Here is a 26,814-nt window from a genome sequence, read left to right as displayed (position 1 = left end):
GCTCCCTTATAGAAGGAAGCTGATGAATTCTGGCCGAGCTGGGACTGTAAGGATAGTCTGAGTTACCATGTTTCTCTTGTTTTGAGCCAGAGGATAACAAGGTTAGTATTGACAATAGATGTATCAGTTTCTTATGGCTGCTGTAACAAAGTACCACAATATTAGCAGCTTAAAACATTGTGTTATAATATCAGGAAGTCAGAAGTCCAAGTAAACCTACCTAGGTGAGTGGGGGTATGGGCGGGCTGCATTCCTTTCTGTGGGGGCGGGGTGGGGGAAGGGAGGGGGCACTTCTCTGCCTCCTGCAGCTTTCCAAGACTTCTGTGAGTTTCCACCTCTTCCTCCATCTTCAGAGCCAGCTTTGCCCGGCTGCCTTGCCCTCACAGGTTCTTTCTCCTCCCTACCTTTTTCGCTAGTGAAGACCCTTGTGGGCCTGCCAGGATGGTTGAAGGTACTCTGCTCTAGTCAGCAGGGTTAGTGGATGTGCAATTTTAACTCCATCTCTGACTTTGTGTCTCTTTGTCTTGCCACCTCAGAGAATCACAGAATTCTCTTCCTACCAGCCATACCAGTAGATGTTGATAATGGAAAAGAAAAGATAGTGAGTTGGAAAACCTATACAACCAACGTTTGCAGACAGTGTCTAGCATTAGAGAGGACTCTGTGCCAGGAAAATAATGGATGTACACACAGAGATGTAAACTAACAGGAGAAAAGGCTGTGTACCTTGTTATTGTACATATTTCTACCTTGCTGCTTAACATGTCTGACTTAGTGTTTAACATGCTAGATACTCAGTTAAGGAGATATTTTAAGTGCCATATAACTAATTTATAATTTTGGTTAGGGGAAATTGGCCTTCCTGTTCAAAAGAACAATCTACTTGTAGTTGTATTCATTTATGAGTAATCGTCTTGTATATTTTTTTTGCAATATATTTTTTAACACTTTTCTGAAAAAAAAAAAAAACTCCAATAAAATACTGTTTTAACACTCAAGTCTGCATTCAAGGACCCTTCTGTGAGCCATTCCATGCCTGTGACCACTGTGTACATATACTTGTATATTAAGCAACTTTGCTTTCAATTCTTTCCAGGTCATCTCTTTCCAGACCTCCAGTAACATTGTCCCTGGCCACAAAGTGGTTGCTGAGGCGGTGGGGTGCCTTGTGAGCTGTGAGGCACAATTTTCATTTGCACATGGTGGAGCTGCATTGGTTAAGCTGTCACTAGATTGATTCCCAGGAAGCACCCCTGAAATAGATGTGACATTTGCCTGTAATGGCTGTGAAATTAATGGTGTAGGTTTTTAAGTGCATTGTCTTTGATTTCTCTTTTAAGTTGGACTATTTTCACATTTTCATCATTTTGTTGCTAAGAATAACTGTTAATGGGCCAAGATCCTACTAGGAGACAAGTTACATTAATTCAAGACTGTGTGCTGGGTGAGAGTCGGAGGAGAGAAGACTCCCCAGGCTTCCAAGGGCTCAGAAAATCCCAGCAGACAACAGTGGCCAACCGGTGGATCTTAGATAGTGAAATAGGAGAGCCGTCTTCTAAACCCCTGGAGAACCAGTGCCTTGAGGGCCAAGACTGCTAAGGGGCTTTCCTGCAGTTGATTCTGGAATCCTGCTGTAGCAAACCCCTGGGGGTGACACCCCTAGAGGCGGCCTTGAAGTGGGAGGTGTCTGGCTTACAAGTGGCATGCTGCACTCTGGCACACATTGAGGACTGTGTGGCTGTGTGTGGGAGGGAGGTGGGCCATTGTGGGTTCACACCCAGAACCAAAGTGGGTCTTCAGACTCACAAAGGCAGGTCGGTGTCTGGACACTTGAATGTTGGGTGATGCCGCAGACTCTGTCCGAGATCAGCGGGCTCTGCCAGTGAGGGCAGCTGTGCTGGGGAGGCCAGTAGGTTTCAGAAGTGGGATCAGGTGACCTGCTCCCCAAGGCATTGTTTAGGGTACTCCTGCTTTCCGGTCCTCCGCATCAGAGCCACGTCCTCCCTCGCAGGATTGCATGCTTCTGTTTTTTGTCCAGCACTCCCCGCAGCCACTTTAACAGGACGACTGGCTTATTCAGGCAGACTGGGAAGAGAAAGCCTGACCTGTCCAGGGGAGGAGACAAATCCAGACGGGTCCTTAAGGAGGAAAAAAAAAAAAAAAAAAAAAAAAAGGTTGCATGGACCAATGCCTCTGGTTTGGCTTCCATCAAGGGAAGTGGATATTATATTAAAAATAGCTTGAACAGACAGCGCTGGGACTGCGGAGATGCTCCTGAGTCCCTATGAGACTGTCCTAAGGACCTGGGAGCTTACTCTTTAATTGACAGTGAAAGTTCAATCTGCAATAGGCTTTTGCTTTTAAAAATCAAACACCAAGCATTAGCACATGGCTGCTGAAAGTTAACCTTCTCCACAACATTCTGGTGAGTTCTGTAGCGCTCCTTACCCTTGCCTCCTTGTAGTGTTTTCATACTGCTTATTTTCTCAAACTGAAAACTACTTTGAGGAATTAAGATTTTTAATGATCGTTGTTATTTAAAGTGTTAGCATTCTTAATGAAGGGAAGTGTTCTGTCTTGCACAAAAGAAGATTAATTTAGCTAAGATTTCAATTTCTAAATCTTAACTGAGGAATTTTGGAAAAGATGAGTTTGGGGTGGCTCTTTTCCTCCACCAGGAGAGGTGGGGGTGGTCTCTCTGCTGTCTCACTTTGTTCAACATGTTTGTTCTGTCTACAGAGCAGGTGTTTAGGAGTTCTTTCTGTATTTTTGTTTTCCAGGCTCCTGGGTTTGGGTCTTAAAGCTTTCAGCTGAGGTAGATGTGCTGGCTTTGGTTTACAGTTGTCCTAACGATTTCTTTATACTGTTTAATCAACAAATTACTTGTGTTCCTTGTTTGCTTATTTTAAGAAGACTTCAGATGATTGCTACAGTTAAACTTTAAATTGTGCTTAGCTGCTAAACAAAAAGGTTTTTGTTTTTTTTTAAGAAAATAAAATGTTATTCCATAGTATTGGGCTGTTAGACCTCCTCACCTAAAATTGGAACATATCCTAGTGAAAACCAGAATGAGACAGAAACCATAATTAGCTAAACATTTTAAAATTTAAAATCTGTGGGCAGGTCACACTGAAAGACTTGTATAATTTACTTGTGCTGGGGTTGTTTAGGGTCAGAGTTTTTATTTCTTCTTCCTAGTAGGTCATTGCCAGCAACTTAAAAAAAAAAAAAAAGCCTCCCACAGACCTACCCTGTAGGCTTGAGGAAGATTCTAAATGGATGCAGATGACTTAGATCAAACCAAAACTGAAAGGTAGCTTGTACCAGGAAACCCTCCCCCGCCGCACCCCCCCCCCGTGGTGCCACGTTTTTCTATGTATATTTCATGGTTTCTATTCAGTCAAGTTCCACTCAGCATCTAAAACTGGAGTGAAAGTTTTAATACTTAGAATTGCAAATGGATTCTGCTAGATGCTTCCTGCTTGTTTGGGGAAAATCCTTATGGTTCTGTTTGAGATAGGCCTTCAAATGGTCCACCTCTTCATCCAGCTAAGTAGCCGCTCACAGTGAAGTCATGCTTGAAGTCGTGGTGCTGGAGACAGTGGTGGAGTGGTTCTGTTGCTGGGCTCTGCCCTGGTTGTGGGAGTGTTCCTCCTCAGAGCTGGTGGCGAACCCAGGAAACTTATTCTGGCCCTTTTCCCCCTGCTCTTTCAGATAACTGTTCTTCTGATTTGCTGTGAATGGTCAGTGTGCCTGTCCGTCCCCGTCCCTTTTCCCGCTTCCCACACTCCTAATTAGTAATTGTGCAGATTGTTCACTAGAATCCAGCTGGGTGGCTTATTCCTCCTCTGCCCTCCCTCCTGGTTCTGCACTTTGCTTCCAGGTGACCCAGGAGCTGTGCGGTAGAAACCAGACTGTTTTTCAGCAGTTGTTTTTTTTCTTCCCAGTTGTAGCTGGAAAGTCTTCACGTAAGTGTTTATGTCTTTGGAACGCGGCTTCGGTAGAGGTTAGGCCCCGTGCAACGAGGTCCTCACTTTAGTGAATTAGGGAAAAGTGCCACGGCTACGCCCGCCTTTGTTCCCATTTGAATCGCAGGCTGTGCTGGGACTGGTCTGTGTCTTGTGTAAGTGTCGGGTGGGAGGCGAACGTCTAATTAGTGGAATTGCGGGGTGTGTGTGGGGTGGCTGTCAGGGCGGGGCTGTCTTGTGGATTGGCTGGCTCGGAGGTGGGCGGTGCGAGCGGCCCTTATCAGCCCGTGGTGGCAGGTGCAGGTCCCAGGTCAAGGTAAGGAGGCCAAGGCTCCCTGCCCGCCCCTGCAGCCCGTCCGGGACCTTGCTGCTTTGTTCTCCTTTGCTGAGGGCCGTTTCTGCTCCGAGTGAGTTCCAGGGCGTCGGGATTATGGTTTCTTGCTCATCCTGGGGAAACGATCAGCAAACAGATACCCTGCCGTGCCCTGCGGAGGGGAAAGCGGGAAGGATACTCCCGCAGGAAAACAGCGATACTGTGGCTGATTGCGGCTTTCTCCTTGGGAATGCTCAACAGGTTAACTTCAGTTTCTGGACAACTGCGTGTGCAGGCTCTGCTCACATGGGAACCAGATAAGGAAGCGGCCACCCTTCCCCCTTGACATTGAAGGCGTTTGTTTGGGTTGTCCTGCAGTGCACAGTGTGTTCGTTGTGTTTCTGCCTCTGCTGTGGTTATTCCTAGCAAAAGTCTGAGTTGAGGAGCTAAGTTTGAAATGAGCAGGAAGCGGTTCTCAGCTTGTGGCGTTTAAGTGAGTGATTATGAAGTGAGTGAGTTCTGGGTCTCCTTACGTTGGGGGATCTGTGGTCACTTTTTTTAAAAGTTATTTTGAATGTTACTGTGTTTTCTTTGGCACTTCATAATTGAACACATTTAGGGGGTGCCCTGTGGTGTATTGATTGCGAATTGTGTATACTAGAGTTTTGCTTGACTTTGGAATAATGACTGTTTTGGTTGGTGTGTTAACAGTGGTAAGAAATGGGAAGGTGGGCCATGGTGACTGAAGGCTTGCTTTAATGTTTCTCTTTTTAAAATTCAGTTATGTAAGAAATTTTTTCGTTTAAAAAGAAAACCCAGCTTCATTTTACAAAAACTTGTAGGTTCCAAGATTATACCTATCCACTATGGGTGAGGAGAAAGTCTCTGTATAGTATTTTCCACTAGAGATTAAATGATCAGAACACTCAGAATGCAGTAACACTTCAACAAAACAAGTCTGGATTTCTAAATGGGTCCATTGTACCTATGCAAAGCAAGGCACCAAAAGGCCAGAAGCAGAGCAGCTTGGTTTCTGTGACATTGGTAGCTGTGACTTGGTGCCCTTGAGATTTTAGCTGCAGCTGGAAAGCATGTCTTGGGGTCACTCACATTCCTGCCAGATCCTGAGAAAGAACCTACCTAGCCTCAGACCCACTGAGATTTAGATCCCTACTGCACTATGGATTGTGTATTTCATGGCAGCAAAGGCTTCCTGACTTTCCTAGCCTCGGCTCTGTGACTGCAGGTCTACCTGCCCTGCATCCAGCCTGGAGCTCACAGTAGACAGACCTTAGACCTGATCACCTGGTGCCTGATCTTAGGCTTCAGGATACTATGTTGGGGGTGGCTTCTGTACTTTGCCACCCAGTGTGTTTGTGACTTGCTTGGTCACTGTGTGTAGAACATGGCTTTAGATAGGCAGATGTGGTGAGGTTCCTGTCCCATATGCTGCACATCCACAAAATAGTGGCTTCTCCTTTATACCAGATGCTGGCTTAATAACAGCCTCCATCCCTTTTAGGTGCACACAAAATGAATGCGTGGCCTGAAGACCCAAAGCCCACCTTATGCTTCTTTCCCCTCTGAAGCTGCTCGTTTCTTTTCCCTTGAATGAATTTTCCTGAAATTTAGAGTCAACCCAGGGTATAAAATACACAGACTGGAATTCCAGAGTGTGCAAAAATGGGTCCAAATGTGATTCTATTGCCTTACACACACTAAATTGTACTATGAAATGAGACCACCACATGGGGTAGCAATTGGACAGTGGGCCCCCACATACATTTTATTAAGTAACAACCTCATTGCTTTATTTTTCCGTCATTAATTCATGTAGTGAGACTCGGCACCGTCCTCCAGCTCCCTGCTACCCTACCCCTCTGTAGCTGTGGCTGGATTTATGTATGTTGAGGATACAACAGAAACCAACTGGCACATTGTAGACATGTGGCCAGAATCTAGGGGTGGTTCAGATTCGGTAAGAAAGACAGAACATTAGAAAAGAAAATCAGACCAAAAAGATATTTATGTTGTGCAGTTGCCTCTGTGAAAAAGAAAGGCCAGAGCCAGGGGTGAGGGAACGTATTGTCCTGACCTCAGAATGAACAGCCAAGAGTAAAATTCATTTAGAAGCTGCTTCAAAATGATCGTACCTACACCTAACTGTGAAGAGCCCCACTCTGAGCAGTGACTTCTCTGGACTTGGGCTGCCTCTCTTTGCTCCCCTTGTTAATTAGCTCTAACATGCTTTTGTGGCTTTGTTCTTTACACCGTGAATTTTAATCCTCGTTAGCAAGTTTATCATGGAAGCCAAGCAAATGGAACAAGCTCTCCTGGAGCCCATGTTTGTTAATCCTCATACAGCCCAGTTTATTCATCGGTGGAACCTCCGCTGCACTCAGCCTGGTCCGTTGCGTCTGAAGACATTAGGGCCAGCCCTGTGCAGTGCTGATAAAAACCTTTTAGGTCAGTACATTTGAATTTGAGTTCTTTGAATTTGTTCTACTTTAGAAATGGGAATTTTCTGTTCTGAACCTTGGCCTCTACACACCTGCCCTCCGTAGATTCATTCGCACCGTTAAATTGTTTGTTGATGACTCTCCTGGTAGACGTTGTTACCCTATCGTTTCATCTCGCCATGTTGGACACTGAATTCTTTCTAATAAGCATTTGAGTATGATATTCAGGAATAGGTGGCACATGAGACAGCAGATGTGGTTTCATTCTATTAGAAATTTCCTTATGTATGTCACTGTGGTGACAGAAGTTAAAACAGTTGTGTTTGAGCACACTTTGTCCTGTTTAAACATGAGGATTCTAGCTTTCGTGCTACAACTCTGAAGATGGTGTTTTCTATAGGAGGTGGGCTGCTGTGCACATGAACAGCCATTCAGAGGACGCTCACTTTCCAAGCTGACTGTAGCCCTTGTTCATGAGTGCCCCACCTGTACAAGAGGAGAGCTGCATGAAACAAACTCACCGGAGAAGGGTGTGGTGTCTCCTTAGTTATTTACTAAAGCAGCACATTTGTGATAAAGCCAGAGTGTCTCACTTTGACGTAGTAATATGGGAAGTTAGAGAAATATAAGAATATTTCTGGGCTTGAGTAAATTTATGGTTTAACTATATTTTCTCACGGGGGGAGGGTGGGGAATTAGACAATACTTGAAAACTTTCTTTAAATACTAACATAAAAACCAGAGCATGCAGCCACTAGGGCTTCGCTTTGTGTATCTACAGGCATTTGGAAAACTTAATATTCTTCCAATTTTAAACTTTATTCTTTGTGTGTGTGTGTGTGTGTGTGTGTGTGTGTGTGTGTGTGTGTGTATGTACATATGTGCCATGGCTTGCATGTGGAGAGCAGAGGAATTCGTGGTTCATGCTTCATGGTTCATCCTTTATATGGGTCTGTGGATTGAACTCAGGTTACCAGACTTGCATAGTAAACACCTTAACCGTTGAGCCCTCCTTGCACACAAGTGATGTTTTCTATTCTATTTAACAATACTGTCACTGACTTGTAGGTAAAAGTTCTGAAGCCAGAACACTGTGGGTTCTAATCATGAACATAGCAGACCTCTCTGTGTGCTCAGGAGAAGAGTGGCTGTGCAGCTAGGCTCGCTTTTTAGAAGCCCGGGCTGCCTGTCTGTTACTTGCTCAGCATTTCATTCACAGACTTAGATTAGGTTGCAGCCTGAACTTCTTCATAAAATATATACGCTGCCCATTAATTAATCAGGAAATATTTGCAGCAGAATTCAAGAAAAATATTTCAGCTTAAGGTATAGACAGAAAAAAGGAAAAGATCCAGGTGTCTTATATGGGTGAGTCAAAATTTGACTAGATCTTCCTTAATTCCCTTCTAGATCTTTAGGAATTTATTTTACTTGTCCTAGAAATGTGGCTAGGTGGGTAGAGTGCTTGTCAAGCAGGTGTGTATGTGCACACACACACACACACACACACACACACACACATACACACGTGCACACACTCATATACCCCTGGTATGGTGGCACATGCTTGTAATTCCAGAACTCCAGAAGTGGAAGTAGGAACATCAGAAGTTCACTGTTATCCTTTGTTACATAGTAAGTTTCAAGCTAGCATGGGCCACATGAGAACCTATCAAGAGAGGAGGTCAGGGGGAGGGAAAGATGTGGTATTTTACCCAAATTCAGCCATTTTCTGCATTCTGTTTTGAACTCTCCTCCCCACCATCTTGCTATATCCAGAAGCAGCCCCTACTCCATCCTTCATAATAGCTGCATACTACTCCATTGTGTATCTATAATACTGTATTTTAAGTCAGAACCAGTTGAAAGTTTTAACAATAATGGCACGTTTATTCACATGCTGGGCTTTAGATTGAGATAAATGAGTGTATAACAAGAATTTAGAGCTAAAAGATATCACTACTTATAAATTAGAAGGTCAGGTTCATCAAAATTTACATATACAGTCAAGATTAATACACCAGGTGTTGTGTAAACTGTGGTCGGTTTAGGTCAGAGTATTGAAGTAAACAACAAATGTCAGTGGGGAAAAATCTGAGCACAAGAAATTGAAAATAGTCTCTGACACTTTAAAGTTCTGTTCTTTGGAAATTCTTCACAAGGGTGGAAGATGGCCTTAAGCACTGAAGCTTCTTGTTTGAATTGCTTCTCCCCAGAAGCATGAAATGGCAGACCAGTATTTTCCCCTCTGCCCCATTACTGTGGGTCTGGCAGATTCCAGGCAGGCAGGCACGAAAACCTCAAGCGTCTCTTGTAAAATAATTGGAAATTTTCAGTTTGAGCATGTAGAGTGATTTGGTTTCTAAAATATGTAATAGCATACAATATTAGTATCCCCATGGTTGCAGAACCCAGCTGACAAACGGTTTCACGTGGCTCACAGAACACACTTTATGTCACACTGCCCGTAGCATGGATAATACTTCTAACAACGGCTAAAATATTAGCACATTGGCCCTCCCACCTGGAAACGTGAGGATGTCTCTGTGCCATAGCTACTTCAGCTGCCACCTGCTCTTGGTGGCCCCTGTGGTCCTTCACCTTGTGGTAACAGTTTGGAAATGCGGTTACCGAACCATGACTTGGATGTTCACATATCATCTCAAACTATTAGTAACGTTTCCCAGATTTCTAGTACTGTGAATTCTGTGGTGCTGCTGTGGTGATCTTTGGCAAGTGTGGCTGTGGGGATAATTTGTAAAGATCTTAGTAACCAAAAGTAACTGATGCTCCTATAAGAGTCTTTGCCCGTTGGTTGATTTCTACAGTGTAAAGCAAAAGTATTTTCACTCTTCATTATTTAATAACCTTCATTTGCTAGCAACCTCGAATTTTACCCTCAAAATAACACAGACGGGATTCACATTCAATATTCTAGTCTTGTGTTTAGTTCTTTAAAATGTGACTAAAGCAAAAACCCACAGAGAACAGTTCTTGTGCTGCAGCGGTGCAGAGAACAGTTGTTGTTATTGCCTGCAGCAGCGGCAACAGCAGTGGCGGCGACGGCGGCGGCTGTTTCTCTTTAAGTTTCTAATGCGTGGAAGACACTTTAGTTCTGTCCTGGGGTCCGGCAAACTTGGCCCAGGACTCTGCCTGTTGGCAGTGTGCCTCCTGACGGGGAAGGCCTCTCCTGTCAGGCAGCGGAGGGCCGCGCTTCCTCCGCTCCTGCTTCTGTTGATCTCTGGATTGTGAGGGACTTTCTCAATTCTGTCCTTATTGGCAGGAACCCTCTGCAAGTGAAAACTCACTATGGAGTTTTATTTTAAGGCTCAGAGCAATATCTTGTCTTCCTAGGTTCCGCTCCCGTGCTTCATTGGTACCAGGCACCCATGGGCCTGAGTGGGTTATCTTGGGGCCTCCAGGGTGGTGGTTGTGTTTCCTGGAAAAGGTGGCAAGGAATTTTCCAGATTTGCAGCACCTTATAAAATGAAAGGTGTTTTATATCTGTGAGGTCACCTTTCACCTTCTACATGTGACTTTCAAAGGTCAGCAGCTCACATTCTGCCTTGGCCCTTGCTTGGGTTGAATTTCAGCCAACAAGTCTCCAGCCTACAGGAGAATTTGAGATTTTTCTCCCTCCCCCATTTCTTCTGTTTTGTTCTGTGTAAACAGTTCCTGCCGAAGTAACATAGACAAATATAGCAGAGAAGGCTTTTCTGGAAGATGCGTGCTCCCAAAGCATTTTTTAACCATTTTTGGGAAGAATTGATCTTTCTGTGTGTTTCAGACAGACTGAGAGAGGAGGGGAGGCTGTGGCTATAATGGAAGTGACATCATACATTATTGCCCCCATTGATCCGCTTTTAGTCTCCAGCCAGGATAAAAGGAAATGGCACCAGGGAGGAAGCATGCTTCATTTCGGCTCAGATCCCAGAGTGATAATGGGGTAATAATAGAACTCACGCCACTGTCAGTCTGTGGCTGCATTAGTCTCAGGCTCACTCCGTCTGGAGCTGTGCTGACTTCCTTCCTCATACCGGCCTCTGCTGTGCACCAGCTGGGCCGCAAAGGAGGGGCTCGGGGCTCCCCTTGGCCCTCAGCACATGCCAGCTGCAGCCCTGATGTTTGTGCCTGTGGAATCTTCACGGTGAGACTTGTGTCTGTGGCATTTCTGACTTCCGAGGTAAACTGGCTTTTCTGCATTGCGTTGTGCTGATGAAGAAGAGGTGGTGGCTGCAGTTGTGTGGATGTCTTCAGGGAGCTCAGAGTGACCTCCGCCCCTGCCCCCACCCACCCACTCTGGTCCCTGCCTCCTGCAAAGGCACTGAAGCCCCTGGAGGAGCTTTGTGCTCCTTTGTGCTGCTTCTACTTGGGATGGGGGTCGGGGTTGGAAATTCCACATTTTCTCTCTAAGAAACTAAAACAGTTCAGAGTTGTGGCACTTGTCTCAGTTTTTAAATTTGCTGGGGAACAGATGAAGCTAACTTTTCCCTTTGTACATTTCTTCATAATTAACAACTGTGAAATCTTTAATGTTTATGGCAAGAATACAGACTTCCACAATTAACAAATAGCATTTGTACTTGCCTGGCTTCCTGTTGCATCTTGTTTCTTGTGTTCATCTGAGTAAATTTTACAGGCCTGTGCTATTCTTTTCAAGTACCCACAAAATTTAGGCATCTCACAGTCTTATTTTGTCTTGAGCTTCCTAGGCAGATGCATTTTTACAATACTGAGGTGTTCGTTCCCATTGTGAAAATAATAACCTTATCATAGATCCTTGTTTGCGAAAAGGAAGAATTTTCTCTCCCCTTGAATTTCGAGCATGAGCTGTCAGTCCCAGCCAGAAAGGCAGATCATGTCAGTAATGTTTCAAGTTGGCTTCCCTGGGGCCTGATGCTCACGGACATGGGCTCTTTTTTGTTTGTCTGTCTGTCTGTTTCATTTTGTTTTTCTTGATGGCACCATACAGTGGACATAGTCTGTGTCTCCTTCAGTACCTCATGGTAACACACAGTTGGTCCCAAGGTTATGTGGGAGCTGATTTCTACGTGGTTGGGGTAGGACATTCCTCTGTGCCAGCTGCCAGGACAGCCTGCTGTCCAGCATTGCCTCCCAGCACATCTGCAAGTGCTCGAGATCATCGTTCAGTCTCTTTGTGAATATTTATCATGTGTTATTTCTTTGCCATTGTAGGGTGGCTTGGCAAGTAGCAAATATGTATTTTACTTTACACAGTTCACTCGATTAAAATACCTTTGCTTTAACAAATCCTCTTTTCAAGCTTGTAATCCTTTTTTTGTGATATAATATTTACTTGTGAATGAAGTTGTGAATATTTACTTGTGAATGATAGTTTTATTATCTGTGGCTGAAAACAGTGTTAGGCCACTAATTTGTCTCTACTTTCTTGATTGTTTAGAGACTACATTTTCCCATGAATTACAGAGCCAGGTGGCCACAGGTTGTTTACTAATGGAGTGCTTTCTTCAAGTCCATTCTACAAAGGCCAGACGAGCAGAGATCTCCCAGCATTAGGGAGGAATGTTCAGCATGGCTGTGCCTTCTGTCCTGGCCGCCTCTGAACAAGCCTGTGCGTGCATGAGGGTGTCTGTACCTTCCTGAAAGAAGGAGGGTGGATTCCTTGAAGGGGTGTGCACCCTCATTCTTTCCCGCCTTTTAATTAGAGCCAGATAAACTTAGGAAACAGCCCTAAAGGTTGGAGTGCACATGTTCTCCTCCCTCCAGCCCCCGCCATCTCAGCTGTCGGTCTCAAAGTCAGGCGGCTTAGCTCTCAATGTTTCCATTGTGTCAACTTTGAGACAACGAAAGCTTCCCATGATCCTTTTGATTCTGTCTGTGTGCAGATGTGAGCTTTCTGCTGGGAAGAAAAACAGCACACAGGCGTAGATTTGGTTGGGCTCACGTGTTAGCAGTCCTCACTTTTGAGCTGGAGTTGTGTTCAGTGTTTGAACCCAGGAGGGACACCCAGATCAGGTATACAGGTGACTCTAGCCACTGCCACAACAAAACCAAGGGAAGCAGTGGGGGTGGCTTGAGGGGCCTTAGCTGGGCACCGAGGGAAGACGCTCTGCAGGAGGGTGTTTAAGATAGGTAGCCTTTAGAGAAAGGTGCACTCAAGGCCTTGGGCTGACAAGTTCAGCTTTCACCAGAGACTGGCTTCCCTGGAAATGCTAAAGCTGCTGTTGGGTCTGATGGGTGGCCAGAAGGAAGAGGACCGAAGGGCCAGTTTCAGCCAGTTTCAGCCAGGGCTTTCAGTGATGGAAAGGAGGAGCCTCCAGGAAGGACATTCAGCTGGTGCCTGGTCAGGAGCCTGGATGCCCCACCTGCACCTGAGATGCATATGGTGGGGACAGGTGCTGGAGGTCCTGGGACTGACCTGCTTTAACGAATAGCTGGTTCTCTTGGTCTCACTAGGGCAGCTTCATGTTCAGCGTTATAGAAAAGGGCAGATGTAGCTCCATGTCTTAAAACATCTTGCAAACACTTGCTATCTCAGGAGGGAAATGGAGTCATTTATGGAATCCTTGTATTAGGACTTCGTAGGTCAGGCCATCCTGCTAGAGACAGCCGGTGTTCCCTGTTGATCTCAGAATCTGTCCATGGTCTAACCGTAGGTGGAGGAGAAAAACTACCTAATAAATATACCCAGGAACCCACACTGGGCACTGCATGTTACTGGGGAAATGAGTTCATTGAGATGTAGGTGAGATAGGAAGTGTGAGGTGTGCGAAGTGTGAGGCACACCTCTAGTCCCAGCACTCGGGAGGCAGAGACAGGCAGGTCTCCGAGTTCCTGGCCAGGCTGGTCTACAGAGTGAGAGTTCCAGTCCAGCCAGGCTATAAAGTCAAACCCTTCCTCAAAGACAAATAGGGAGGGAGGGAAGGTGAGATGGAAAAGGAGAGGGTGCCTTCTTGATGAGAGTACCCAGTGTGTGCACACTGTGGGAGGGTTCAGGCAAGAGGAGAGAAGGGGGTAAATTAGTGCCTTTCGTGTAATAGAAATTGGCAGTTAAAATCCTGGTGTTTGCAGGCACCCTCTGTTGGCCTCCAGAAGTTTGCTCAGAAATATTATCAGGCATATCCAGGACCGGGGGGCGGGGCGGGGGGGTGCCAGTGTAGAGAATGTGGAATTTGTAGGTAATTGTCAAGTTCTGATTCTAAAGTGAACCTTTTCCAGTCAGTACAGGTGTATCTTGAGCACTCCCCTCACTCTGCTGCTGGGTTGAGATGGCGTGGCTCTTAGTCGAGTACTGCGGTTGTTCACAGCAGTACTCACTTTGTTTCATTTTGTACCACACACAGACTCCTCCCTCTCATTGCCTTTAGCAGTTCTAATACCAATTTTGGTGTGAAAACTACGTGAATTCTGAGTGAGAGTGACTGTGTGCTTAGGTGTATCCGTTGCTGTGCATCTGCTTGTCTGCAGCCTGTAAAGTGAATTTTAGTATCTTAAACTCACAGACTATAAGTAGACTCCTCATGAAGGGGAGGGGCTGTGAGAGGAGGCTATTGTTACATTGTATGGTTTTTTTTAGGGCTCAACAGGTGCCTTGCAGGCTTCACATGGTTCAGAAAGAAATCTGAACCTACCCATTTCTGGTAAAGATCCTGTGGATTTGCCTAAAGTTGGATGACCTCTTTAGTCCTTGTCTAGCCGCAAAGCAAGGCCATCATTAGCCACTGTGACATTCGACTAGGACAAATGCCGAAAGCACATGCCCAGCATGACAAGCCACGGAGGAGGGCTTTGCTGGGCCCCAGCATGCCAGTCTTTGGGGCTGCAAACAGCATAGACGCTCATGTCTGGCAAAGTCAGCACCTGCTCTCCCCATCTTTCAGACATATAACAGTGCCTGAGTTACCCTGGCTTTGCTGTCCTTGCTCAGAACCTTGGTTTTAACTTCTTGTTGGCTAAGTGACATTTCAAGGGCTGTTTCTTTTGTCCTCAGCTTACTGCAGACCAGATCATCTTGCTTTTGGAGCATCTCTTAGAGCAGAAGACCCTGAGCCCCCAGACACTGCAGCGCCTCCAGCAGACGTACCGCCTCGAGGAGCAGGATGCAGAGGTAACAACGCAGTTGAGACTCTGAGCCCCCACTGATGGGAAGGCAATGAGCCCACTGCAGCCCCGGCCTGTGGGGTCACTTCTGGCTTTAGCATGCTGCTTGTGCTTGCTTTAGAGTCAAGGACTGGGTTTCCAGAAGCCTGTCCTTCCCCACTAGTCCCCTGTGATCACTTTGTACTTGTAACTGCTGGAGACCCAGCTTTCCCCTCCTATGAGGTAAATTATAAAGACAGTGCAAGTTTTCTAAATGCTTGAGCAACAAGGGTGGAGTTGTTTGAATTAAGACTTGGGCGGGTCATTTTGTGCTCTGGTGGTGGCGCCTTTCCCTTGCTCATTAAGGAAACTCGGCTCAGATGTGTGGGAGCAACCGGGCTGCATACAGCTAGGACAAGAAAGAAGCCATGTGTAAAGGAAATGAAAAAAACCAATCTAGCAGTCATCGTTTAAAAAGTAAAATTGGATGCTTGTGGTAATGCAGTGTGATATTGAGTCTTAAGATCATTTAGCTTATTCAGAATACAGTACAGATCCTATATGGATTCCAGGTTTGAAAAATACAAAATCATAAATATTTAATGTATTTAATCATCCTAAGAAAACCACAAAAGTTCAAAGAGAAACTGTCTTTGATACAATACTCTAAAATGCAGAGACTATAAGAAAACCAACTCTGAGCTTTCTGTGCACTCCATTCCAGCAGCTACTAGCACCTGGGCTGTTGGGCACTTGAAACTGAGTGGGGTATACACCGCTATGAGATGTGCATGGAGACTAATGGTGTTTTCAGGCTGTCGCTGTTCATCGGGTTATGTTTTTGAGCTTCTCTTTTAGACATGTTGGCTTCTTTAGTGGCTTTCCGAGTTAGTAAAGTGGGTCACATTGACAGAACTCCTGAGGAGCTCACTGAGAAGGCGGACTTTGTTACATATTTTCCAAGTCCATAGATTTAGGAGTAATTGAAAGAAAGTCCGTGGGGAGACAACGGGCAGCCTTCACCACCTGTGCGTAGATCAGATGGACAACTGTCGTGTTTGTTTCTGCTCTTAGCCCTTCTGTTTATCAGAGACTCCAAATGCCAGACTAATTTTTAATTAGTGTTTCAAAGACCTTCCTATTTATAGGCAGAGGGCTGTGTTTTGACGGGGTTGAATTCCACTGGAGTAGAGGCTCCTCCTGCAAGCCTCCACTGACTGGGTGGGAGGGTCAGAGCAGGTGCCGAGCACCTGTCCCTCGGTGCCCGGAAGCCGTGAGGCTCTGGTCCCTGTTTGTTTTCCTTCCTCCCGTTGGCGAGTCACACATCCTGTCTTCATTACAGCCGGGCGTCCTTACTGCCCATCACCTCTCACACCAACAGCCATCTCACGGCCTGAAGACTGGACACTTGGTTCTTCTGTGTGCCTCAGTAGCCAGGTGGACTGAATGTATCACGGCTCCCTTCACACAGATATGATCTGACCGTAGTGTCCACACTATGGTCTACACACCGAGGAGGAACGGGGCACACAGGCTGGGCTCACCCTTAGGAAGCTTGTGTTTCTCAGACAGCTCATTGAGTGAGCAAGGCGACCTCAGCCAAGATCTGTGAAGGAGTGATACACGGGGTAAAGGTACACAGGGCAAAGCTGGTTGTTCTCTAAACCAAGTATTCCAGAAAGGCCCCTCAGAGGAAGCAGCATGGAGCCAAAGGACAAGAAGGGATGTGTAGACTCAAGACCAGAAAGATGTGTAGGCTTAGAACATGTCAGAATAGTGGCAAGCAACTGTTTTCTGTACAGGAACAGAAAATCATAGTTCAGGCCACGTGGTTTCTGCAACAACTCTTGAACCTTGCTGTTGAGGCACAAAAGACACATTTGGGAATGCATGGATGCATGCTGCTGTGCACCAAGGGAAGCGGTGATAGACCTAAAACCCGGGTCTCGGTGTAGTTAGTGACCCTCAGGACTCTGACCATCCTCCCTCCTCCTGGTCACTTTTTATAGCAGTTTGCAGCTGTGGCCCTTGCTAGCCCTGCGGATTGAGTCCCATGGACTCGGGACTGACTTCAGCCTAAGCGGGAGTTCCACAGTTGGTGTGGCTGCAGTTCCTGATGCTGCTGACTTCTCTTTTCCTCAAGCTCCTGTGAAAAATCACAGCAGCAACAAGATTTTCAGCAGCCAGGTTGTTTTCTAGAAACTTCATTATTTAAGTGTGACTTCTGGTGACTAAGTAGCAGGAATTAAGTTAAACCATTAGCTACTTTTATTTTGAGTGACAGACACTCCACAGGAGAAAGAGTTGTTACTTGGTGGAAACAATCTTGAGGTTTCTAACTTGGTTCTCACTATTTCCCTGTGACTGAGAAAGCAAGGGAGTCCCTTCAAATTATCAGGGTTCTCAAATATAGAATAAGTAGCAGTCACTTGAAAGATGGCCAGAGAGACCTCTGTACTCTGTAGCATGGTGTGTGCCGAGCCTCCCTGGAAGAAGAGCAAGGTAAGTTAGGCCTCTGATGGTCTGCGCAGGTCATTGTCCAAGCCCTGGGTGGGATGTAGAATGAGGAGTCCAGTACAGAAGGGCCAGACCTGTCCATGATCGTGGGGAGGCCTTCTGAAAGCATATGTATCTGGGCAAGGTTGAGAAAGAGCCTGCTGCTACCTTGTGGGTCCAGCTGGCCGTGCCCCTCACAACAAAGTGCAGTACACATCCCTCTACTGGCTGAGCTGTATGCTCTTGGTGCGGCAATTAAAAGAGTCTAGACTGTAAGAAACTCTCCCATAGCCTCATGGGGTGGGGCAGCTCGGGGTGGCCTTAGCTTCCATACCCCTCCTTTTCTCGGAGAGATCGAAGTGCTCTTATTGCTTGCCCTTGCTCTGTTCTCTAAGCTTGTACTCTCTGGGTGAGAGCTCCTTGGTGTGTTGGACCTCGAGGCTGATAGTGCTGCTTTGGGAGGTTTGTGTGACAGGAGCTGTCAGGGTCGGCTCTGAACTCCATTCTGGATTTTGTAGCCCCCCCCTTCCTGCCCTTAAGAAACTGCTGTGGGGGAGGTGACACAGCAAACCCAGATCTCCAAGGAAGCGCACAGGGGCCAGTGAGGCAGGAGGGGGTAGCGTGACTCTCACTCTTCTGGGCCACCCTGTGTCTGCCATCTGCAGGGCCACCTTGGTGTTCCTTGGTCTAGAAAGTAGCAGAATCCTAGGAGTTGGGTGCCTTTTATACACAGAGTCAGAGCTACCAGCCAGTCTTGGGTCAGGGTTCCTTCAACTAGGAATGAAAACAAACTGATGAGGAAATTTAATCCATAGAAGCATTTGTCTGCAGTCCTATGTGTTGTTCAAATAAAAGCTATAAATTCTGAGTATGTAATGGACAGCTGATTCTGGAATAAAAAGCCTTATGTAAGATATCTCTTAAGGGCTGGTAAGGTGGCTCAGCAGATCAAGGTGCCTGCCACCAAGCCTAAAGACATGAATTCCATCACCAGGATTCACTTAGTGGAAGGGAGAAAACTTGGCTCCTAAAAGTTGTCCTCTGACCTCCACGTGTGTGTCGTGATGCACATGCACATACATATACACGGATAAATAAAAATGTAAGTTAGGGACCAGAGAGCTAGATCCTGGTTAAGAGCAGTTGCTGCTCTTGCAGAGGACCTGGGTTCAGGTCCCTAAACACTCCAGTCGGTTTATGTGGTTCACCTATGCATGTTTTAATCATGGACCATTTGTAACTCTAGTTCCAGGGGATCCAATGCCTCTTCTTCCTTCTCCAGGCTCCTGCACACATGTAGGATACATACATACACTCAGGCAAACACACACATAAAAAAAAAATGCAACAAATTTTAAAGAGTAATTCTAAAAATGTTCTTTGGTCACTTTTAAAATAGAGAGTCCCCTGTATTGCCTTAGCAAGTGTCTTAAGCTGAAAAGCGGGCCTATGATAAGAGGATCCATGGTCTTCCTGAGTGTCTTCTTTTCCTACCAACCCCATAGCTCACTTCAAGCAACTCGTGTGTGAGGCCACACTGAGCATTTTAGGCCAGGGCATACCTCAGTCTACATCATCTCCAATATTTTTCTTTTTGTTTGTTCTCTCTCTCTCTCTCTCTCTCTCTCTCTCTCTCTCTCTCTCTCTCTCTGTGTGTGTGTGTGTGTGTGTGTGTGTATAGGGAGGGAGGGAGGGAGAGAGAGGGAGAGGGGGAGAGAGAGAGAGAGAGAGAGAGAGAGAGAGAGAGAGAGAGAGAGAGAGAGAGAGAGAGAGAGATCTTTCTAACATAATTTTGGAAAACTAGGATCTCACTGCCTTGTGTAGCCAGTGACCAGAGTGGTCCACACTATAGTGTGCCCTGATCTGATGTTTAGGTTGATACATTCAGCCAGAAAGGTAGCTGCTAAGAAGAGGCCACTGTCAGCACCCATTCATCTCCTCACAAAGTGGGAAGCTCTGTGACATGAAAAGAAGGGTGCGCTCTAGCTGGTGACAGGCCTGTCACCATCCCAGCATGCAGGAGGCAGGAGTATCAGAATGAGTTCCCAGCCTGCTTGGACTGCGCAGTGAGACCCAGTCTCAAACTACCAAAAAAGGCAGGGGGTGGGGTGGCAGGTAGTGAACAAGAACAGGATGAAATAGGAATAAGGGCTGGTGTAATGTCACACCATCTGTCCCAGCACTTGAGGGGCAGAGGTGGTGGATCTCAGGGAGTTTGAGGCCAGCCTGATCTACACAGTGAGTTCCAAGCCAGACTGGCCTATGCAGTGAGACCCTGTCTCAAACTAAATAAAGGAGGAAGGAAGCATGATAGCCATGTGTGCCCATCCCCCTGGCGTAAGAAGTACCATCTTAAGCACCCAGGTCCAGGGCTTGGTGCTGGTCAAGGCATAGACTTTGCACTGAGCTGCATTCAGGTCCCAGGGCCGCAGCCAGATGGTGGACACATGTCACTTGATTTCCCCAGCCCCATTCTCCTCCCCAGTACAGCATTATCTCAACTGTGCTGCCAGCGTTGAGGGGCGTGGTTTGTCTCTGACCACTGCTAACTGGAAACTTGACAGAAGGATCTCTGCTCTGGGGTTTCATATCTGATTTTGTTTTCCTTGGAAACTGTGCTTTGGTTGAGTGTGCTACTGTCAGGATGTGTTAGCAGATCAGATGGAAAGCCACACTCCAGAATGGTTAGAAGGTTTCACCACCTCTCCAGACCCCTTCTTGGGGACTTAGGTAAAGGTTCCAGAGCCTTAATTCCCTGGGGATTAAAATGAAGCTATAAATACTTTTTCCATGGAATTGTTAACAAGGTAAGATGAGGAAACAGGGAAGACTATGTTGTTTTGTGGGCTGTCTTGCTAGGGGTGGAATCCAGGACTTTGTGCATGTCAGGCACATGCTCAGTTCCTGAGCCATAACCCAGCTGAGCATGCCCATTAGTTAATGTGGTTTCTGTTCATTGGAAGGTTCTTTATTAGCAGACATAGTTCATGTTGTCTCTTTAGCTCTGTATTCTTTGTTGCTATAAACTGAGGGAGAGAGAGGGAAGAGCTCAGCCACTGAGTGCCTGTTGTCTTCCTGCTTGTGACATCCCTTTCGCTTGTGGTCACAGAATTCCTGGTCTTTGGGTCAGTGGTTGGGTGGCATGTGTTTTGCCCCCAGAGTGGGAATGGGGTAGGGATGGAGATGAGGTAGGGAGGGGGTGGGGGTGGGGTGAAGGTGGGAATATTCCGAATCAAGGTTTCTCGGCCCCCACTTTCCGATATTTTACTGTTCCATGTGTTGTAGGCGTTTAGCATCCCAGGCCTCTCTCTGTATAAGGCTCCCTCTCTGCCATTGTAGACTCTGAATGTCTCTAGGTCTTGCCAGATATCTCCTAAAGGGCCAAGTCCCTGTTAAGAGGCCCTGCTCCAAGGCAGCAGTGGATTCAGAAAAAGGCAGTTCTTACGAGCTCGTGACGAACTGTCTAGCACTTGGTGACAGCCTAGAGTATGTGGACTGCAAAGATGGCCGGCTGCATTTAAGGGCCACCTGGAACCCAGTCTGCCCACCCAAAGCTTCAGAGAATGAAGAGGTGGATTCTTCCAATAGGAGAGAAAGAAGCCTGCAAACGAAGGTGGTAGCACATGGGTATTGAACAGGGAGCCCGTGCTGTGGACACAGAGAAAACCTGTGTAAGCATCTGTTGTACTTTTTCCGTGTGGACAGCATGCAGTCTCTCATAGGCCCTTCCCTGCATTGCTGGCTGTGTCAGACTGAATATAAAACGGGAGAATGATATAGAATACTGGAGGGCAGTAAGGGAACTGGTATCCGAGGTAGAAATTAAGGTTGGGTATGGTGGCACCAGCCTTTAATCCCCAAACCTGGGAGGCAGAAGCAGGCAGATTTTGGAGTTCAGGGCCAGCCTGGTCTACACTACACAGTGAGTTCAAAGCCAGCCCAGTGCACTTCTCACAGAAAAGCTCCCAGAAGACCAACTTGACCATTGTCTCTTCCACCTGGAAACTCACAAATACACAGTGTTCAGAGCAGTTGACACAACATCTTTGTTGTACAGAGGGCTGGCTTGTTGTGCTCATACTCAGGTGAGTGCAGCCCGTGGCGTGGCTCCGCTTCAGTGTCTTCTGTGTGCAGACCCAGGGTAGTGCTTGTGAACTAAAGGAGCTGGACAGGCCTGCCTAGAGCCCCGTCTCTTCAGACTTAGGAAGGAGCGGTGTGCGTCAGGTCGCTCTTGAGCTGTGTCCTGTGCTCTCCCTTCCTGGTGCTTGGACTGTAACAGTGTCTTTGGACACCCTTCAGAGTTAGCAAAGTGTCGCCCAGCACTCCTTTGATGGTTCTCGCTCTTGTGAACACTCGTGTCAGTCAGTGTTCACAGATGTTTTCCGTGAAAAGCCAACAACATTGTTTGTCTCCCATTTTTCTGTTATTTTAAGCTGATCTAAAATAACAAAAGATTTGCTTTTGTTTTGGGGTGTTTTTTGTTGTTTTGTTTTTGTTTGTTTTTTAATGTTCCTCTGTTCCTGAGGCTGGAGACTTTTTTTAAACTGTAAATTATTACAGCACACTGGCTGGTCAGATGTCTGTTAAATGGGCAGGCATGAATAAAAACCAGAGCCACAGAGAACTGTGGCCTGTTTTCTTCAGAGAGATTTTTCTTAAGGGAATCCTGGGCTGAGAGTTAACTATTACAGGGAATGTATAAGTGGCTTATAGCACCAGGGGTCAGCCTGGCTTAGAACAGAGGCTTTCCTTCTCATTCCCTCCCTGTCTTCTACTCTTTATGACTACGTAGTCATCCAGTCTGAACACACTTTCTCAAAAAAGATGAGGGAGATTTATTCATTTTCCTAGGGTCTAAATAAGATTGTCTTGGTCTGACGCCACCCCAACAATATAACTAAGAAACCAAACTACACCTCATGTTCATATCGCTTTCAAGCCCCTGGTGATAGCAGTATGTGGGGGTTTAATCGGTGCTTCTGGATTCCCCATAGCTTAGTCAGTAGTTTATATATCTTTGTATTAGGTTTCTTTTCTGAGACACACACACACACACACACACACACACACACACACACACACACAGACAGAGACAGACAGACAGACACATACATACATACATACACACACACACAGAGAGAGAGAGAGAGAGAGAGAGAGAGACAGAGACAGAGACAGAGACAGAGACAGAGAGAAAGAGAAAACTTTAAACACTGCTATTTTATTTCATGGTGGTAAATTGAATGATACTCAAATGTCAGGTGTACCTTAAATGTTGCAAAATAAAAGGTCCATGTTGCCAAAATTCTCCAAGTGTCTTCCTAGGCTGCTAGCACCTATGGGAAGCAGATGGCACAGATTGAATGTGAAGTCTGCCAACAAGTACAGCTCCCATAGGCCTGAGAGCTGGATCTGGTTTCTGCTTCCCACTCACATACCATGGTCTTCTCTTTGTGTCTCAAGGTGCAAAGTATGAAAAGGCTGAGCTTGCTGAAGTGGCACCCAAAATGACCTTTTTCTCCACTGAGATACTGTCTTAGTTAGGGTGTGAAGAACACCATGACCACAGCAAGTCTTACATAGAAAACATTAATTGAGGGGGTTCACTTACAGTTTCAGAGGTTCAGTCCATTATCATCATGTCAGGGAGGATGGTGGCATGCAGGCAGATGTGGTGCTGGAGTAGTAGCTGAGAGTCCTACATCTTGCAGGCAACAGGAAGTCGACTGAGACACTGGGTGGTATCCTGAGCATAGGAATCCTCAAGGCCTGCCTCCACAATGACACACTTCCTCCAACAAGGCCACATCCACTCCAACAAAGCCACACCTCCTAATAATACCACTCCCTATGATATTATGGGGGCCAATTACATTCAAACCACCAGAGGTACTCAGCCTACACTACTTTTGTCTTTTGTGAGAACCTCAGGCCACATAGAACCATGTTTTGTAGATCAGCTAGTCTTGACCCAGACACACAGGCAGAGCACAGGGTGTTCCCAGGACTCTGGGGACCAGCAACCAGCCAACACAACAATCCAAAGCTGAGGCTTCCTTCCACTCTCAGGCCTCTAGGAAGCTTTGCTGTGTGTAGAAAGTATTCCTTATCCAAAGCCTCCCTCAGCGTGGCTCTTGGAAGGCAGGCTGTGATGGTTTTCAATACAACTCACTAATGTGCTAGGAATGCAGCCCAGTTTGAGAACACTTGCCCGGCATATGTGACAACCTGAATTCAGTCCCTCAGCACTGCCCCCAAAACAACAAACGCTCTTTTAAAAGCCAAGTATGATGATGCAGTCCTATAGCCCCAGCAGTCTGGAAGCAGGATTAGGAGTTCAAGTGACATGCTGTGCTCATGTCACTCAGCTGTAGAGCAAGTGTAAGATTGGTCCAGACCATATGAGACCCGCCCCCACCCACCCCTTGGACTTTCAGATATAGACCCTGATCTGTGCCATGTGATACTTTGTGACTGGCTTTCTTCACTTGATGCATGCTTCCAGGCTCTTCCTTGCTTGTGGTACACATGAGTACTTTCCCCCAGTGCTGTGGATTAAATCCTGCCACTGAGCTACACTACCCTTGGCTCTTTGTCCTTGTCTTTTCCTACTAGAATGCTAGAGATTGAACCCAGGGCCACCTACATGCTGGGCCAGTGCTCTACCACCAAGTTTTGGCCCCAGATCTCTTTCATTTCTTTTTATTGCCAATTTTATTTTTTATTTTTTATTTTTGTTTTTTTGAGGCAGGGTTTCTCTGTGTAGCTTTGCACCTTTCCTGGATCTCACTCTGTAGACCAGGCTGGCCTCAAACTCAAAAGGATCCGCCTGCCTCTGCTTCCCAAGTGCTGGGATTAAAGGTGTGCGCCACTACCGCCCGGCTTCTTTATTGCCAAATATTTTTGATCTGAAGGATGATGCCCCATTTGGTCATCCCTCAGAAGCCATCATGGATAATAAGTGTTTGTGTAAATGTTCCTCAGTCAGAACATGTGTCCAGGTCCCTGGAATGGCTGCCCAGGAGTGCTAACTCTGTTCTGCTATTGTGAGGACCTGCCTTCTCTAGCAGCGTTTGAGGGCTGCGGGTTTTGTGTCTTTGTCAACACACATTACTGTCTTCTTTTCCTCTTAGCCATCTGAGTCTATGTGCGATAGTTTGTTGTGGCTTTTATTTGCCTTTCGTTATTTGCTGATGATTTGGGCTTGTCTTTGTCTGTTTACTGGACATTGGTCTATTACTTTGGCTCAGAGCAATTCTCTATATAATCCCAGTAAAAGTCCCTTATCAGGTAGAATCTGTAGAAGTGTCTCTCATTCTGTAGGTTGTCTTCTCATGAAAGTGAAGACTTAAGAAGTATCCTTTGAAACAAGCAGCCCTTCATGAAGTCTGATTTATTTATTCTTTTGTTGCTTGTGATTTTGGTATCAAATCCAAGAGACTATTGTCTAACCTGTCATGAAACTGTTTTCCTGCATCTAATGATTCTGTAGACTCAGATCTCACTTGGGCCTTGGGTCCTCCACCTCATAAATGGAGTATTTGTTATTAGAAACTAGACAAATTCTCCTTAGTCCACTTACTCAAGTTTCACAGACTTCTTTGGGATGCAATCCAATCCAAAGAAATTTCCACATTCCAAATCTTTCCACTGTGAAAGATGCTCAGCTCCTGTAATTTCTGTAGAACATTGCATGTGCCTCCTTTCCTGTTTCAGCCACAGCAAAATTAAAGAGAACTGAAACCCTAGAGAGACTGAGTTATTCAGCAACATGCATGGCGATTCTTGGGCAAGATGACCTGGTGTGGGCAATCTCCCTTGTCTTCAACAGGGAGTCTTTCTTTTGGAAGTCTCTTTCTCTAGTTCCTGTGGAGATTATTGGAGGTAATGGCCATTAAGAAGGAGGCTAAGCCATGTGGTATGGTTCTTAAGTGGGCTCAGGACACCCCCTCTTCCAGCTGGTTCTCCTCCTCCACATCATAGATGTCTGCTGCGCTCATGTCTGCCCCTTCCACACCTCTCCTAGTCTTCCACAAATCCCCTTTATGCCATGTAGTGGCATGTGACCTAAATCTGACCAGTGTTCTGGCTTTCCCAAGCCTTCCAGTGGCTGGAAGCTCCAGGAGTGGAATCTTTGTGCTTCACCCTTCTTTCCTGGATCTCGTGTCTGGTATAGCAAATCAATGGGAGTGACTAATTCCAGAAGCATGTGTCCTCAGGGAAAGAGTGGAAACTCTTTCAAGAGAGCCTTTGGAGACGTCGTGTGGCCTCTGGGTCATTGCTCCCTAGGAAGGCATGGCTGTCCCTGCTTGGTCACTGTCTCTACCAGCAGCAAAAGTTCTCTTTTCAGCAAAGACCAGGTACTGTGTGTTGAAGAAAGAAGAAAAAGGATTGGTGCTATTACTTCTGACTTCAGAAACATTTTGAAAGGTTCTGTGGAAAGTCTGGGAAGAGAAGGTGATAACCGTCTAAATCCAGTTCAAGCCCCACATCAGCGCCAAAGTTCTGATTGTCACCAAACCCTTGATGGTATTAAAGTCATCAGATGAAATTTTCTGTTTATGGGGGAGGAGGAAAGATGAGGATCTGCCTTGGTCACAGGAGTAGCTTCACGTACAGGCCAGGCCGCTCTGTTGTGTTGCACTTCCGTTTGTATGTGCCATTTGTCACTGCTCGTGGCCCTCACTGCATACTCTGTCTATATGCTAGTGTGGTAGCCGCAGCAGCTGAGATGTCCCTCAGTGTGCTACCCCAGACAAAGTGACACGTTTGCCAGTGTGTGCATGGATATGGGCCAACTTCAGGTGCTGGCCCTCAGGAGTCATCCATCTTGTTTTGTGAGACAGGGTCTCTCATCTGTTAGGCTAGGCCGGCCGGCCAGCGAGCCTGTCTCTGTCTGCTCAGTTGCGGGACTTACAGGCTCACCCTTCCTTCCTTGTATCTGCAAAACAAGGACTTTCCTGACCGAGCTATCTCCTAAGTCTCTGTGTCCCTAACCCAGGTCTAGGTGTTCACTTACCTGGCTTTACAGCGGCAGATGAAATAAGGACTAATTTCCTTTATATACAGAAAAATAATGTTCACTTTATAGTCCTTTAGGAACAGGGATCAGTGAGAGAAAGGAAGAGCAACAGAATAAAACAAAGATGCTAAAAGTTTTGTGTGGCACACACACTGCAGCTGACAGTTCTTTGGTCTCAGAAGAAAGAGTACGTCGGTATGCACTGTTGCAGACACCAGTCCACAGTTCTTAGCTGGCAGTGCCCTCGGCCTGTAGCCGCCCTGCAAAGGCTCCCCTCTCACCAGTAGTGAACCCTCTTTAAAGCCAACTAAATCTAATTTAAGGACACAAATTGAAAAAGCAGGGTTGTTTATTACAATGTAGACTTATTAACTTAAAAAAGCCCCAAGCCCTCGTCTTTCTGTTTAGAGATAAAAATGAAACTCCAAATGAGGTTTAATGGGCTTCCCAGATCGTGTTCCTTGGACAGATTTTTTTTTTCCTTTAGCAGTAAAT

At 46.2% G+C, this 26,814-nt stretch overlaps 1 protein-coding gene across 3 annotated transcripts in view; it reads left to right on the top strand.

The window, feature by feature from the left end:
* Positions 1-26,814, top strand: part of LOC114708433 (aminopeptidase O (putative)) — a 311,317-nt gene that overhangs the window by 271,636 nt on the left and 12,867 nt on the right. For all 3 annotated transcript variants that reach the window (XM_037205654.1, XM_037205655.1, XM_037205653.1), the window contains exon 14: positions 14,713-14,829. In XM_037205654.1, the coding sequence (XP_037061549.1) occupies positions 14,713-14,829 (117 nt within the window). The remainder of the gene's footprint in view (positions 1-14,712; positions 14,830-26,814) is intronic.

This window comes from Peromyscus leucopus, chromosome 5 (genome assembly GCF_004664715.2).
Source record: "Peromyscus leucopus breed LL Stock chromosome 5, UCI_PerLeu_2.1, whole genome shotgun sequence".
Taxonomy (NCBI): domain Eukaryota; kingdom Metazoa; phylum Chordata; class Mammalia; order Rodentia; family Cricetidae; genus Peromyscus; species Peromyscus leucopus.
Note: the sequence above shows the minus strand (reverse complement) of the source record. Positions and strands in the feature narration are given on the sequence as shown.